Source organism: Ahaetulla prasina, chromosome 3, assembly GCF_028640845.1.
Source record: "Ahaetulla prasina isolate Xishuangbanna chromosome 3, ASM2864084v1, whole genome shotgun sequence".
Taxonomy (NCBI): Eukaryota; Metazoa; Chordata; class Lepidosauria; order Squamata; family Colubridae; genus Ahaetulla; species Ahaetulla prasina.
The window spans coordinates 70,441,531-70,458,090 of NC_080541.1; the positions used below are offsets into that span (position 1 = coordinate 70,441,531).

The following is a 16,560-nucleotide window of genomic DNA, read 5'->3' on the forward strand; positions in this document are numbered from 1 at the left end:
ATGCATGAGAAGAGCTGCCAGAAGATAAGAGCAGCTCAAGCAAAGAGGACGACTCGGGAGTAGGGCCAAGAGATGATTGGCCCCTCCCATAAGACTTAAAATAGACCAGCAATGGCGTTTGGGCTCTTTGCTGGAAAAAAACGTTGGTAGCTTCATCTTCTTGCATTTATTTTTGTATCAGTGTCTTCTGAACGTTTGCAAAGAAAGACCTTTGGCAGTTTGCCTAATTGGACCAAAGTTTGTGATAGGAACTGAGGAACTTGTGTTGGGAGGAATTTGATTTAATTTAGTTGAACTACGCTGAGAATGAAGTAATTCTCAGCTGTTCGAATAAAGTTTGTTTTTACACTGACTGAGTTTCCTACTACCTACTTGGGTCTCGGTCAGAACACTATGCTTGTCAATGAATAGATCTATTTAATTTAAATATTTCCCTAAGCCTTTGGATAAATCTCAGATGTCTGCCATAAACTTTGCTTTGAAGCAAACCCTCCCAAGCCTCCTTTTTTTCGCCTCATTTTATTCTATAGAGAATCAGAAAGATGTCAGCTGTTGGCTACACAGTACTTTTGTTTTCACATATCGATGGCAGCAGGAAGACGGAAAGGAAAGTAACACGCCCACTGACACAACTCCTGCTTCTGAAAAACAAGCAAAATATCCCTTCCTATTGAACTGCCCCCAAAGGGAGGTTTGTTTCAGTTCACCCCTAGTTTAGATGGATGCCTCCTAAATTAAATTTGGATCAGTCATGCTGTAGTAGCTAATGAAGTAGTTCACAATGTTGAAAGTACAGATTGCTGTTTTGTGGAAATTCCTTCTTTAGTCTTCTGGGTCATAATGGAAACCAAATTATCCCAGCTAATAGGGTCCATGTTTTCTTGAATGTTTTCAAAAGACTACTTTGCTGCTTGGGTTGTTAGTCAACATTTCAGTTCTGTGTGACAACTAAAAGGTTAAAATGCTTCTATTCCAGGGGTGTCAAACTCACGTCATCACGGCGGTATCATGTGACATATTGAGACTTCCCCCCCCCCTTCATTAAACTGGGCATGGGCGTGGCTAGTGCGTAACACATCCGGCCCATGGGCCGGGATTTTGACAGCCCTGTTATGTTCCATCTAGAAGGCTTCCCCCCCCACATCAAATGATTGTCCTAAGAGCCAGTTCCTATCAAACTGATTCAGAATTTTGTTGTGCCAGTAGTTGGAAACTCAAGAACACACATTCATCTAGAACAGGAAGAAACATCTGGAGGCTGATAGCCTAATTTTAAAACACTTTGCAGTCAATTAATCCAGCGATTGGGACAGTCATTTGTTCCTCCCTTGCATCCTATTTTATGAGGCTAAATGAAAAGAAAAAGACATCAGAAAAGAGGATCTCAGAAAAAAATGTATTGCCCTCACCTACCTTTTGACCTCACTGTGTTTCCGATTATCTGTTAGAGATGTGTGCAAATTTTTAAAAAATGAATAAAATCAGAAGTGTTTCTGATTCGATCTCTGCCTAGGAAAAAAAAATAATTTTGGTAATTTCCTCGGAGCCACTTGGTGCAAGGAGTGAAATACTATTTCTACATGATTTTCAAAGTATGCACACACTTAGGTATCTACCATTAATAATAGATAGTTCATGCAGGACTGCAGCCTTTGATTGAAAAAAAAATGACCATCTGTTCTAGAATCTGAATGGGGTCTCTTATTTAAGATGCAAAAGAAAGATCAAGAATAGAAATAAGAGGACAGTGCTCCAATTCATGGCATTAACACATCCACACTGTCATTATTTTAAATTCAATTTGTATCTTGATTAGAAATGAATGTGAGCATTAAACTTGAGGAATAATTGTATTCTAGAGAAAGCAAAAAGATCCTTTTGTGAAAAAGAATATGGAATTGGGGGGGCGGAAATCCAGTTCAAGGGCTAGTACAAGGCTTGTAGGCAAGATGTGCTTTTTCATCATTAGAAGCATCCTTATAGTTGAAAATATTTGCTTTTGGAATATTATGACTGACTTTGTATATTCATTGCAATACCCATTTATGATATATAGGAAGGTATAATTCTGTAGACTTTTTTTTTGCAGTTAGAGTCCAGTAAAGCTACCAGTTAAAAGGCTGGTTAGAGTCAAGCTCCACTCCTGGTGACTTCATAGAAATATCCATGTGGTTTATTTGCAGGCAACAGAGAAGCGATTTGGCATGGCCTTTTCTCAGATTTTATTTTTTAATTGTCCTTGTCTAACCTACTATATCAGGATTTCTTCAAGATATCTCTATACGAATCAGATCTGGTCTGGCTTAAGCTTTCTTTGGAGATCAGCCAATAAACTGGCATTTCTAAAACTACATTTCCCCCTATGTACTCCACATTGCCACTGCCTCTTTGCAGAATTGCTTCAAAGGAGTAAAGAATTACACCTAGAGCAGTGGTGGGTTGCTCCCGGTTCGGTAGTAATGATGGCGGGTGGCTCCGCCCGCCCACCCAGATGTCATCATGAACTACCTACGCATGTGCAGAAGCTTCTGCACGTGTGCTCTCCCGCTGCGAACCGGTAACGGAGGTAAGTAGAACACACCCCTGACCTAGGGATTTCACTTTGGGGCTCCCAATTGAAGTAATTTCTTTGACATGCCTCATCTACATCAAACCTCTGGTAAGGAGCAAAGTATGCTCTGTGGAGTATTCTTGAAAAAAAATCCTTCAATGAAAGGCTTTGTGTAGCTGTGTTTTCAATCCAGTGTTTGTTCATCTCTTCAAAACATCATTCATTTCTCTAATTCCCATTTATACTTAATAAATCAATTCTGTCAGCAAATGATCTGGCCCAACCTGATGCCATCTAAATGTGTTAAATTTCTGCTCTCTGCATTGCCAACAACATGTGATTTTCAGTCACATAGATGAACATTTTAGAAACCCAGAAAGCATTAAGTTGAGAGAAGATGTGCTAAGTTTGCATGGTTCAAGTTTGATATGGAATTGCATCTAGCCTGGATTTAAAACTTGGTTAGAGTGCTCAAGTGTACCTTTGTGTGGCTTCTCATCGATAGTAGCATTTGGACCGACCTGTAAATATTCCTTACTAGGAATACTCTAATCTTTTATTGCAGATTTGATCAAACAATGCTGACTTTTAGTAAGTTGGCATCTTATAGTTTTTTTCCCCTTTTACATTGACCACCTTTTAATTTCCCCATTTTTTATAATTATATTAGTGAATGGTTGCGTACATGGGAGGCTCACTTTAAGATTAGTTTTAATCAATCCACAATTTAGTAGCGTTTTACTGCAGGGATTCCCAAACTTTGTCATTTTAACACCCTGTGAAATTCCCTGTGAATCCCTCCCCCTAAGAATAAACATCAGAAGGAATCCTGACAGGACTTCTGCTCAGATGATCCAGCCACTCACCATAGCTCCTGAAATCCCCCAATTTACTTCCAACAGTCTTGCATACCTAAAGCTGGATCATTGTCAGAACTCAACCCTAGGTTTGGGCCTTATTTCAACAACTTCTGGACTCATCAGTTCTTGAAATCATCCCAATTTACTTCAAAATGCTGCCCAAGTTGATCCAGGCAGGACTGGAACATTTTTTCTTGCCTAGCCTCAGTCTATCTTCTTCCAAAGTGGTTCTTCGCCTGAGGGCATCATGCTGTTTTAGTTGCTGTTCCAGGCAGCTTAACTAGTAGGCATTACAGATGGGAGGTACCAGGATTTGGCATGGCACCATCAGGAAAAGCCACTCAGGTTGAGACTAGCCAGGGATGTCTTGATCCTTGCCAAGTCCCCTTACACAGCATTCAGGATTGGGGGTATTGAAAGAGCTCCTGAGAACTTGGGGATTTGGATTCTGTGGGCAGCCTGGTCCAGCACCCAGTAAATATTGGCCAAATCCAACTCTGAAAGAACTAAGTTTTATTCACAATCTCATGGGGGTCATAACCCAGTGCTAGAACCCATTTTACTGAATGTCTTCCCTTTCCTAAAAGAGGAGAAAAAGCATAGACAACTTAATTTTTTATTTTCCCAGATTCTTCTTACTAGGTTTATGTCCTTGTGTTTTGAAATTTATCTAGAGGTAGTAAATAAATATCTACCATTGAAATCAGGCAAGAAAAAGTCATGACAAAAATACACTATTTGTGGTAGCAGACTTAAGAACAGAAAATTAACTGGAGTGATTTAGTAGAAAATTTATGATCTATGTTTATTGGCTCAAAAAAAAACTTTGTATGAAGGTGAATCTATCACATTAGTTTAGGATATCCCTTCATGCATTTTGGGAGTATAATTTATAGAATTTAATCTGGCTTTTGAAATAGGAAGTATATTTTATTTTGGGCAACACGTGTGTTTTGGATTGGGATGAGCATTAATTTAATAAAAACTGAGTTATATCACAAAAATCAGTCTTTTTCTATGGGAGAATGCTGCTTGAAAAAAAGATTTTAATTTTTTTAGTAAAAAATGAGTATTGACAAAAAAAATTTTTTGTAGTCTTCGCTATTTGAAAAAATATATTTGTGGATGTTCCCTGACGGTTGAATCTTATGGTTGAATCTTCAAACTTCCCCTCTCCCCAATATTGGAGTAATAGCTGCCTGCAGGTCTGCTGCATAAATATTTCTCCATATCCTTTCTAGAGTCAATAACATGTTAATATTTACTATTTTTTTTATTAGAATACAAAAACTACTGCATTTCGGTTACATAATGGTTTAAAAGCTTGGTTCAGCTTTCTCATTTCCTTTACTAAATCATTTTTACAGTTATATTTCCTCTGGGAAACTGATCCATCTTCCTTTTCACGTATGGTAAACTCATGTCACCATGAACAGAGGGTACCGGACGGCAAAAAAAACCCCAAAAAAACTCTTATCCGAGATTTGTGGCAACCTGATCATAAAACTTCGATGTTCTGCCTATTAAAATGGCATCTTGCTGAAATTATAATAGTGTACATATTTTATCCCCAACTTTAAAAAAAAACCAATGGAAATACGCTCTTGGGGTGGTTACAGAACTAAAAACTAAATCTGCAAAGGTATATTTTTTTTCTCCCCAATAACACAATTGCGATAGAAACATTCTCAGGAATATAGAAATGAGAACAAACGTAGCAGTTTTGAAAGATGACATTATTCCATTTCACATAGGGACAAAAATGAGAAAGATTCATATGGCTGAGAAGCCCTGTTTCTGTATGGGAAAAGCGAAATGAAAGGAGAAACGGAGAGCAATGTCTGAGACGCCATCTGCACTGCTCATTATGGAACCTTTATTGTCTAAGGTACATTAGACTGAAACACTGTAGAAAACCTGTTAAGGAAAAGAAACAGATTGACAGAGGTAGCAGAGTCGCTGTAACAGTCAGAAGATGGCTTACAAAAATGTGTCATGCTACAAAATTATCATGTTTTCTCTTCCCCCCCTCCCAAAAAAAAAGGCTACTTTAAACCCAAATAGCTAAATAAATAAGGAGCACAAATCATACTAAACACTAGGATCTAACTGAATTAACAAATCGATACAATATGGATGAGAAACGAGGAAATTACAAAGCTTGGAATTCACACGTAATATGGTGGTCTTTAATGACAGCTCCCCTTCTCCCTCCCCATTTCTTGTTTAATTAAGTGAAAATCTCATTTCTGTGCTATACACAGCATATAATTATTTAAACTGATTTCCCCTGCTGTTGTTCTTCGTGAAGCTAAATGATGATTGTAAACTTTGCTGATTAGTACCCTAGTAATGGCAATGACAGCCCTTTCCTCTTTGTGTGTCAGACAACCTTCAGGAAAAGCTCTGAAACTCTAAATAATAACTAAGATCCTTCTAGATCAGCTGGCAAAGACAAAAAAAATATTAAAAATAAAGAATTAATGAAATCAAAGACACCACTCACCAAACATGATTCAAAAATAAAATACACACACAAATCAAGCAAGAAAAACTGTGATAGTTGTATGGGGGCACTCAAATAATTGGGGGGGGGGGGGGAATGGATAAGCAGAAATTTGGACAAAGAAATGACCTGCAGGCATTCCTGAATCCTCACCTGTTTACTTAAAATAAGGAAAAATAAGTGCTTGAAGGAGGAAAATGTAGCACTTGATTATGGATCCCTAATTGTCAATCAGTTAGGGATATTTTGGTGTCATTGATTCATAAAAATAGATGATTTGAAGGAAATGAGGAAAAAGGGAGGTCTGGAATATGTCTGTGTGAATTTCTGCAAGGTAACTTCAAAACAGATTAATCAGTTACACAACATCTGCACAGACATTTTATACTAATCCAGGGTTACAGCTGGTTTACAGCTGGTGCAGAAGTATGAGGAATAAAATAAAATAAAAATTCCAAACTGGCAAATTATATACGAATATTACAACTGCATTATAGTTAACAGCAAAGCAAAAAGAGTCAAGTAACTTGCAACAAGTAGAATCCCAATTCAAATATAGACAACAAAAAATCAGAACAGGAAAAAAAATACATATTAAAAAAATCTTCTGAGTAACCCCATCTTCTAGAAAAAAAAAGCACTATCCCATTATTGTAGAAGTAAACGGTTGCTCTCCATCAGTATTAAAAGATTAGTGCTATTTCTGTACATGTAAAATTATTGCTTTTTTGAAAAATATAATTAGCATGCTAGTTTTCTTTAAAAATCCATTTCCTGCCTTTACAAAAATGTTACAATTAAAAAAAAACTAGTAAAGCTTTTTTTTTTTTGCAAAAGAAAAACATTCACAAATATTTTCAAGGCAGCATTTTTTTTCTCTTTATGATGATAATGATGATGCATAAAATTGTTTATGTGCAAAATCTGAAACTCTGAATTATTACCATCACACAGTGTCATAGCAAGAGAAGGAAAAAGTACATATGGGATACACTTTTGAACAAGACAGACCCTGTGTGAACAACCTGCTTCTTCTTCCCTCTTACCTTTAAAAACTTGCATTTTAAAAAGTTACTGTAGAAGAGGTATATAAAGCGCCTTTTCTCCCCGTTACTCCAGTGACTACCGTGCCGAATCACCCTCTGCCACCAAACTTGCTGAGTTTGCACTTCCCAGAATTCCAAGCCACCATGGCCAACAGCCATGCTTGCTAGAACCTTCTGGGAAATTCCAGCTCATCTAGAAAACACTAGATTAGGGAAGCTTGCCATCACAAAACAAGAAATATTCCCCCCCACCCACTCTCCAAAACGTTAGAAGGATCCATGAAAGAAACTTGGTCTTGCTGCACAGAAATGCAGTCATCTCCAGTATCATAAAACCAGAGGTATGCCTAAACATCTGCTTTTAAAATGTATTATTATAAGTTTATCAATCAGCAGCTTTTTAAAACTGGGGTATTCCCCCCCCCTTTTTAATCTAATTTTTAAAAGCATGCATACTTCCTTTGTGACAGATCGTGGAAAACTGCATTTTAAAAGAAAGAAAAAGCAGATTAAACAAACAGGAAGGCCCTGAGAGGGGGAAGCAAAAAAATAAAAACACCACAGAAGCCTTTTTTTTTTCCTTTTTCTTCTTAGTGTTCGACCAGCTGTTTTTTTTTCCTTCTTGCCAAAGTGAGAAGAGAAGCATTTCTTAAGAAGTGTTTTCAATTTCCATATTCACGTACTATTAATGGTGTGCAGTCAAGGATCAGCCCACTGGAAATGGAAGTGGTCCCCAAACTATCATGAAACAACCTCACTGCAGAATGATGGTCTCTCCCTTTTGTCCCTTCTGTCCTTCATCAAGTTTGGCTTATACAGCACTGAACGACTCCTTCCTTCCTTCTTCTTCTTTTTTTTAAAGTTGCATTTCGGGCGTGACAGTTGCTTAATCACTCCTTCCCGCATTCCCAAATCCACCCTGGATGTGTGTTTCCTTTAAATAAAAATAAAACTTCAAACCCACCACGAGGGAAGTGCCGGTTGCAGTGCCATCCTCCAAATATATGACGTTTAATTTTTTCCAGTGTCTAAAAAAAAAAATGTTATCTTGATTAATATATATGCTTTGCACTACCCCAAAGCTTGCCAGCTCTTCTGTTTATTACAAAGGAAATAAGAAACTGTGGGGACTGATTACTATGTCAATTTGTATATATCTTGGGTAGGTTCTTCATTTATTTTAAAATGATTAACAGTTCAGAGACATCACTCTTCTAGCAAAGCACGGAGCCTGAGTCTCGCTATAACACAGTTGCTCCAGGGACTGGAGAGATTGTAAAGATGTTTTCCAGCTGGCCTTCTAAAGGGTTGATGGAGTAATTATTTGGAGGTGATGGGAACCGTAGGTCAGGGTACTGGCTGTTGTCAAAGGGGACCCGGTGTACACACTGGACATGCGTTTTTAGGTTCCCTTTCTGAGAGGCACTGTACGGACAATATCTGCATTGGAATGGTCTCTCACCTAAATGGGGAAAAAAGAAGAAGAAGAAGAAGAAGCAAAACACATTGTTATTCTTATTTTCTGTAATAGCAGCTGCTTCCCCTGCTCTGCACACTAAAGCAGTTGAGCAATTTAATAATTTATAATGGCCCTGGCTATCTTTTTTTTAATGAGCATTACAAATATTACTGTGACCTAATCCATTAAAATGAATTATTTTTAATCACCTCTGATGAAAGCAATACCCCATCACACTCCTATAAACTCCATGCTACATTAGAATAGCAAATAATAAGAGACTGAAGGAGTACTTGAGGAAAGGTTAACAATGGCCAGAAGAAGGATAAAAGTCTAGAAAGAAGAGCAGGGAGCCAAATGTTATAGTATCTGAGGGGATTTGTGATTGAATGATATGATGTTTCCTAAATTAATTTGGGTAACAAGTATGGATTAAAGCTCATGGATGCTCCGTGGTGACTCATACTAAAGAGAGGCAACCTGCTGGTTTCATTGCCCATAATCACAAGGATAGAAAGAAACAGACAGACACAGAGCCTAAAAGTGAACAAACTTCTGTTTTCATTAAATCACCACACTGGCTTCCTTAAGTAGCAAATTCCAAGTAAATTACAGCAGTCATAATACAAGTAGCCCTTGAATTATTACTGCAACTGAGCTCAAAATTTCTGTTGTTAAGAGAGACACAGGTTAAGTGAGTTTTGTTCCATTTTGCAACCTTTCTTTCCACCATTGTTAAGTGAATCATTTAAATTATTAAATTAGGAACACGGATATTAAGCGAATCTGGCTTCCCCATTGACTTTGCCTGTCAAAAGCTCACAAAAGGTGATCACATGACCCCGGGACACAGCAACTGTCATAAATATGAGCCAATGGCCAAGTGTCTGAATTTTGATCCCATGACCATGGGGATGCTGCAATGGTCATAAGTGTGAAAAATGGTCATAAGTCACTTTTTCAGTGCTGTTGTAACTTTGATTAGTCACCTAATGAACTGTTTTAAGTTGAGGACTACCTGTATACAACTAGCTGTGACTCTAGGGGGGCATCAAATAAGATAAGTCTGGAATAAAGTTACTTTTTTTGTACTGAGACACAACTGGACCACCACGTCCTTGGCTTAAATAACTACTATTACTAAAGAGGAATATGTCAGTAATTTTTAATAACCCAAAATGTAAGCAGTCAATTTAATGACATGTTGTCTTTATTTTATGAACAGAAGTAAGCATCTTTATGTGTAGAAAAAGTTCTGTGATTGTTGAAATATACTTCAGAGATGCTGTTCTCTGCACATTCCCTTAAACTTCAGTAGGCTTGACAGCTGCTATAAGCTGCTATAAATATACTTCAGAGATGCTGTTCTCTGCACATTCCCTTAAACTTCAGTAGGCTTGACAGCTGCTATAAGCCAAGATGGAATGGGACAACTCGCTTCAGCCAACTCACCACGGCCAACTCATCATGGCCGACTTGCCATGGGACACCTTGCTATGGCCAACTTGCCATGGGACAACTTGCTGCAGGGCAACTCAACCATTCAATGTATATTTTATTTTTTGTCATTCACATTTCATTTTATCTCTCCTTTGGCATCCTTTCTCTAATAATTTTATTCTACTATTTCTTCAATATTAGTGTAACTCGTGTTCTGCAGCAAGTTGCCTGTGGCCAGTTGGCCTGCAGAAAGTTGGCCGTGGTGAATTGGCCACAGCCAGTTAGCTGTGGTGAGTTGTCATAGACCCAAGCCAAGAAGCTTGGCCAGGGGATTGGTTAAAGCTGAAATGGGTACCTTAAGCCTCCCTTAGATATAGGTACTAATTGTCCCTTAACCCTATTCCCCAAACTAAAACAAACAAACAAACAAATGGACAACATTTTTGTCTGATCTCTGGCAGATTTACAAGTGGAACTTTGCATCTTCATTTTGTACTTCTTCAGGGATTCTGAGATCTTAAATCTCTGACCATCTTCTATTATTACATCAGAAATTATATTCTATTGGTTATCTTGCTTCAGGCAACGTGTCAACAATTAAACAGATTTGTCACCTGATTCTCAATGATTTAATTTCAAACTCTTAAAAAAAATCAACATGTTCGGTATAACTATATCTTAGCTGACATAAAAGCATAATTCGATTCTGTAGAAATTTTGTAAGGACAAAAAAAAAAACTTTTTTCAAACATGTTTATCCATCTGCTGTTAGCAAAGATTTCTAAATTTCCTTCTCCTTGCAGCATAAGCAATGATTTAGCTCCTTGTAGTAGCCTTATATACATCCCAAATTGTTCAAAGACTAGCTCAATTATAATTTTTAAAAATGCAGTTTGTTGTCTAACATAAGTGAGAAAATAACCACATAACAAAGATGTACTAAAATATCACCTATTGTTAACAATGTTTTTAAACTGAAGAATGAATGCAACTGAGGCATGATATCTTCTTCAATATTGTGAAAAACTAGTTGTCACTCCCAAAAAAGGGAAAAGAGAACACAGATCTGTATAAACGTAAATATATAGCCACTGACTGCCCCAGTTTCTTTATACTCTTTATCTTTAAACTTAGATCGAACAATCCACAGACTGAAAAGAGGGCATTTTAAACAGAAGATTTTGTTCTATTAAACAAGGCATATTATCATCTACAATGGGTGGGCAATTATGGCCCCTTTATAACCCGTGGACTTCAACTCCCAGAATTGCTGAGTCAGCATAAAATTGTGAACAGACAGAGTTTGCAGCTCAAGGCAATGGGATTCTGAGAACGTCTGGACAATGTGACTTTCAGTGCTAATGGCTGAAGAAGTATAGCAAGATACAGCTTACACCCATGCATTAACCTTAAACCAAAACCTTGGTGAAGGGAATCAGACTATTTTAAATTAACACAACATCGGACCCAACCACCGTGTGAAAATATTCCCAGTAAATTTCAAGCTGTGCCTATGGTGCTCCTGGAAAAGCTAACGAAAAGCCAGTGTTGCTTGACATAATGTATTAAGTATCTGTCCTTTGTTAATAGATTTAGAAAAATCCTAATTAAGGCTGGCCGAAGATTCATGACATTTGCTAGTCAAAGTCTGCTGTGAGAAAGGAAGATTTGCAACAAAATTAAAGGGGGCCACTAGGGGAGGAGGCAGCATCTGTGCGGACTGCCATATATTTGAAGTGCAGAAATGGTAACAGAGTGAGAGACGTGATAAAACTTATTTAGTTATATGCTGAATTTCATGCAGTAAACTAAGAGAAATGCTTTACATTTTTTTCATAGCTACCTCAGGAGATGTTAATCATTAAATTAAAACAACACACACACACACAAACACAAACACACACACACACAGAGATGGAGCCGATTATGGGTACAGCAGGGAATGTGATTCGATGTTGTGTGGTTGAGAAGAAAATAAAAAGGAACTGCATGTTCCTGTTTGCCTGGGTAGAAATAGTGGAAAAAAGAAGAATGGGAAAAGAGACGGAAATGGAGCAAAAAAATCCAAAATCTTGGCTTGAGGTTGTAATTAAAGTATTTATGGAGAACAGCCTTCCTAATCAGAGATTTCCAAGGAAGGGGCACACCATAGTTCCAGCTGTAATTCACTCCCAGAGGAGGCTCACTTAGAAGCAGCAAAAACATGAAAGAAGTTATTACTGTCCCGCAACATCTGAAAGGTAAGACCAGAGGCTGTGACAGTAAACGGGAGGAAATAAGAACTCTTCTCTAAGGAGAGCAAAAGAGAAGAACTCCCTGTGGGGGCAGCAGCGGAAAAGGTGGCCGTAGCCAAAAGCCAAGGATTCTGTTCTCATATACTTGTATTACTGTGGTTGGAGCAGAGCCCCCAATGCTAAATTAGAAAATGCAATTATCTTGTATGAGGTTCCCATTATCATAAAGAAAATGCTAATGAAATCAGAGAGTGGAAAGCTTTAAAAAAGAAAAATTTCAAGGAAGGTTTCCCTGTTACATGGAAAAAGAGATGAACTGTAGCCATTATAGGTTGCAGCCAAAGAAATATTAAAGCTTCACGGAGATAATGAAGATGCCGGTTAACTGAAGTCATTGTAACTGGGTAGAAATTAAACACCTTCAAATCAGTGATTGAACTACATGTTCTTAAACCTGATGGAAAGGGTTTCAAACAGTAGTTTTATACCAAATGTCTGAATATTCCCCAAAGGGCAGAGGGATAGCCAGTAATGTTACTTGAAACCTTTCAAAGTTCAGCTAACTATAACGTTAGAAAAGCTGTCCAGTTTCTTTCTAACCAACAAACCTATTCAGGAGATAATTTTATTGTTCTGAAAGCGTTAGCCTGAGTAAAGTTTACAGCGTTACGGTATCCCTAGTGAACTTCTAAAACTAAATAAAGCAAAAACATGCTGACTGGCAGAATTAATTCACATGAATATTATTTTGAAGGATTGCCTTATCCAGTTCAAGAACTGTGCCACTTATCTCTTGTAATAATGGAAGAATTGCAGGACTATTCCACTTGGATTCCCCAAACCACATGGTTGACAACACTACCAAGACAACCTAATTAATGCTGGGCAACCTGTCTTTGTGGTGAAAAACATAAGCTATGAGCCAGGGTGGATTTGATTTAAATCAAGTCGATTTAAATCACTAATAAAAAGGCTTGATTTAAATCAGCTTGATTTAAATCATAATTTTTAAAGAGCAACTGTCATCTCTGTCCCACAGCGGCTCCTCCTCTGACCCACTGTTGACTCACTGACAGTCCCAATGTTGCAGAATATACAGCCTCATGCTACATAACTAAGCTCCATTTCATGCTGAATAAACTAAATTATTAATGTATCTTAAATAGAAAACTGTCTTTGGATAGTTTTTTACTTCAAAAGCGTTTTATTAAAATAAATTTGTTAAAAATCAAATAAAAAGCCAATTTTTTTAAAAAAAAAATCATCAATTTTTATCCACCCTGCTATGAGCACATATCAGAACTCAGAAAGTTTAGACTGTTTAAGGAGCTTCTGATACAGTTCTACAGAGGAATTATTGAGTCTGTCATTTGTACCTCTATTATGTCTGGTTTGGTACAGAAACTAAACAGGACAGGTATAGACCTAAATGGATACTTAGGAATGCAAAAAAAAAAACCAAAAAAAACACAAACACCTGCAGCCAGCCTGCCTTCCACTGAGGACCTGTATACTGCACGAGCCAGAAAGAGGGCTGAGGAAATATCTACAGACCTCTCACATCCTGGACATAAACTGTTTCAACTCCTCCGCTCAGGACGCCGCTTTAGGGCACTGCATGCCAAAATAACTTGACACAAAGACAGTTTTTTCTCTTGTGCCATCACTCTGCTGAACACCTAATTCCCACAGCACAGTCTTATGTCTAAGGATATCGACCCATGTAGTAGGGCTGTATTACTATTATTCTCATTTTTCCTATTACCTACTAGTATCTTATGACTATCACTTTGTTGGTTGTATCTTGTGATTTATGATTGTAACTTATGATTTATCACTCTGTTGCTTGCATGTATATGGAGAGCATACGCACCAGAGACAAATTCCTTGTATGTCCAATCTCTCTTGGCCAATAATAAATAATATTTTATATTCTAATCTGCAGCATGAACAGTTCAGGTACATTTAGATGTGGTAAAAGAATTTAATTAAATGACAAGGGGAAATCAGGCATCATGTCGGTATTATGATCTTTTTTCATCAGATCAACTATACTTTTTGTGGTAAAGAAAATATGGATGTTGCAGCTACACTCTTGTTGCTTATTTCAATTTCCTTTATGCAATGAAGAATTTTTTAAAAAAACAATGACATCGCTTTAGTATAGGAATCAGCCTGGAGTGCTCAACGGTCTTCTCTCCCCCTTCAAGTAATCTCAGAAGATATTACTGTAGTGTGGTATCTATATTAGAAGCAAATGTGTCATTTTTAAAATAAAAATCATGATAATGATGGAGATGAATGGATGTATGTGTACATTCAGCTAAAAAGTAAGGCTTGCCGGAGTAACATATATCATCTCTAAGCTAAAGAATAGAAACACAGCATTCCTCTGCCTACCTGTTTCTTCATTATTTGTACTACAATATTCACAGCTCTAAAGGAGACAAATTAGTCTGCCAATTATTCATTATGAATTATTTTGATTAATGGAATTCTTAAATACAGCATAACCATTTAAAAAATAACATTCACAATAATCAGAAATAAACTATTAATCACAGGATAAAAAATTCTGGCATATTATACAGCACATGCCACTAAAATGTCCTTGCAAATTAATTTCCAATGTGTAATGGAAAATATTGAAGTTTGTAGTTCTGCATTCTCAATTGAAATTTCATTCTTTGATAAAGCTGCTATTTAACATAATGAGGACAGATTATTTAAAAAATCTTATAAAATTAATGACTGAATTTTCTTTTTGACTTCATCATTTTCCTATCTTTTCTGAAAAACATTAACATTTGCATGGTTAGAAAATATATTCATTACTACAATCAGCCTGGTTTTTTTTTTTAAAAAAAAAACTAAGAATGTCTAAGGTGTTCATGTCAACTTTTCCCGTGCAATAATTTCTAAGCACATTGTTCCCCCTTTTTTTTACTTTATAACTAGCTTGAATACATTTGATTCATTTTAATATGTTTTCTTATAATATTTTGAATTTAGTTCTAATAGAAGAATAATTTAATTAAACCTAAATGTTTTTCAAATTGTTTTCAAGTACTGATTAGCATAGTGCTCTCATTCCAGCACCAAGCATATATTCCAGCTAATCAACCTCTGTTGTAAATAACAACTTTCCTTATATTTTACCACTACAATGCCTTCCTTTCCATTACAAGATATGGAAAAGCCAGTGATGACGTCTCATTTTCTAACTAGGAAAATGCGATTGGCATGGGCCATTATTTATAAAGGTGTAGAAAGCCCTGTGCAACATTCTCATCTACTGAATCACACTCATCACACACAGATGAGATGTGAAAGGAGTTCCTCTGGTTGAATGTAAGTGTTCATATTTAAATAGGCCATCCTTTAGATATGCCAGCTTCGGCACTGGATTATGTGGGGAACAAAGCGTAAATTGGGAAAGGATGCAGAGAAGAAATAGAAATCCACAATATGCTGTTAATGATACCATTGGTAAATGTATTGCACTGCACGGATTGGAGCACGGATTACCTCCTATTATCAATACAACATATGGATTGGTCCTTCTAAGTCAGCTCCAGACTACGGCAATTCCAACACGAACTATTACCATACTCAAATCAATATTGCATATGGTTCAGTGGTTGACAGGCAAAAAATGCTGTCACGGAAACAACACTATACAAATAACAGTGCTTCCTGAACAGTTAATAAATGACTGGTGGAAGAACATGGACAAGTAACTACAAATGCTTGTGAAAGATGTTAACTCCACAAATACATGGATGAGTTAGTGAGAAAAAGGTAATCTGGCACCGACTGGCAATAAATATAAAACCCAGAGTAAGAAACAATTTCAGGACAGCTTACAGCATTAGTGAAAATGAAGAAAATTTAAAGGACAGCCAGGTCAGCCTCAAGAAAGGAAAATATCGTACATAGTCAGCAGAGGAAAACACACCACCACACAGAGTCCACGCAGATTGAAAGAAAAGGATCTTTCAAAGCTAAGAGCTATATAATACCATGATAGAAATACTCTTCAGAAAAACACAGTTGGATTGTTGCCCCATTTCCAAACTAGGTATATACTAGGTATACAACTAGTCTTCAACTTACGACCACAACTGAGCCCCAAATTTGTGTTGCTAAGTGAGAAATTTGTTAAGTGAGTTTTGCCCTGTTTTACGACTTTTCTAGCCACATTTGTTAAATGAACACTGCAGTTGTTAAGTTAGTAACACAATTGTTAAGTGAATCTAGCTTCCCCATTGATTTTTTGCTTGTCAGAAGGTTGCAAAAGGTGATCACCTGACCCCGGGACACTGCAACGGTCGTAAATGTGAGTCAAGCTGTTAAGCATCCGAATGTAAATCACATGATCATGGGGTTGCTGCAGCAGTCATGAGTGTGACTGGTCAGAAGTCACTTTTTTCAGTGCTGTTGTAACTCTGAACGGTTGCTAAG

At 37.1% G+C, this 16,560-nt stretch overlaps 1 protein-coding gene across 4 annotated transcripts in view; it reads right to left on the reverse strand.

The window, feature by feature from the left end:
- Positions 1–5,129: 5,129 nt before the first annotated feature.
- ZNF516 (zinc finger protein 516) overlaps positions 5,130–16,560 on the reverse strand; it is a 132,562-nt gene continuing 121,131 nt past the window's right edge. For all 4 annotated transcript variants that reach the window (XM_058174924.1, XM_058174923.1, XM_058174926.1 and 1 more), the window contains one exon: positions 5,130–8,425. In XM_058174924.1, the coding sequence (XP_058030907.1) occupies positions 8,366–8,425 (60 nt within the window). In that variant the 3' untranslated portion in view covers positions 5,130–8,365. The remainder of the gene's footprint in view (positions 8,426–16,560) is intronic.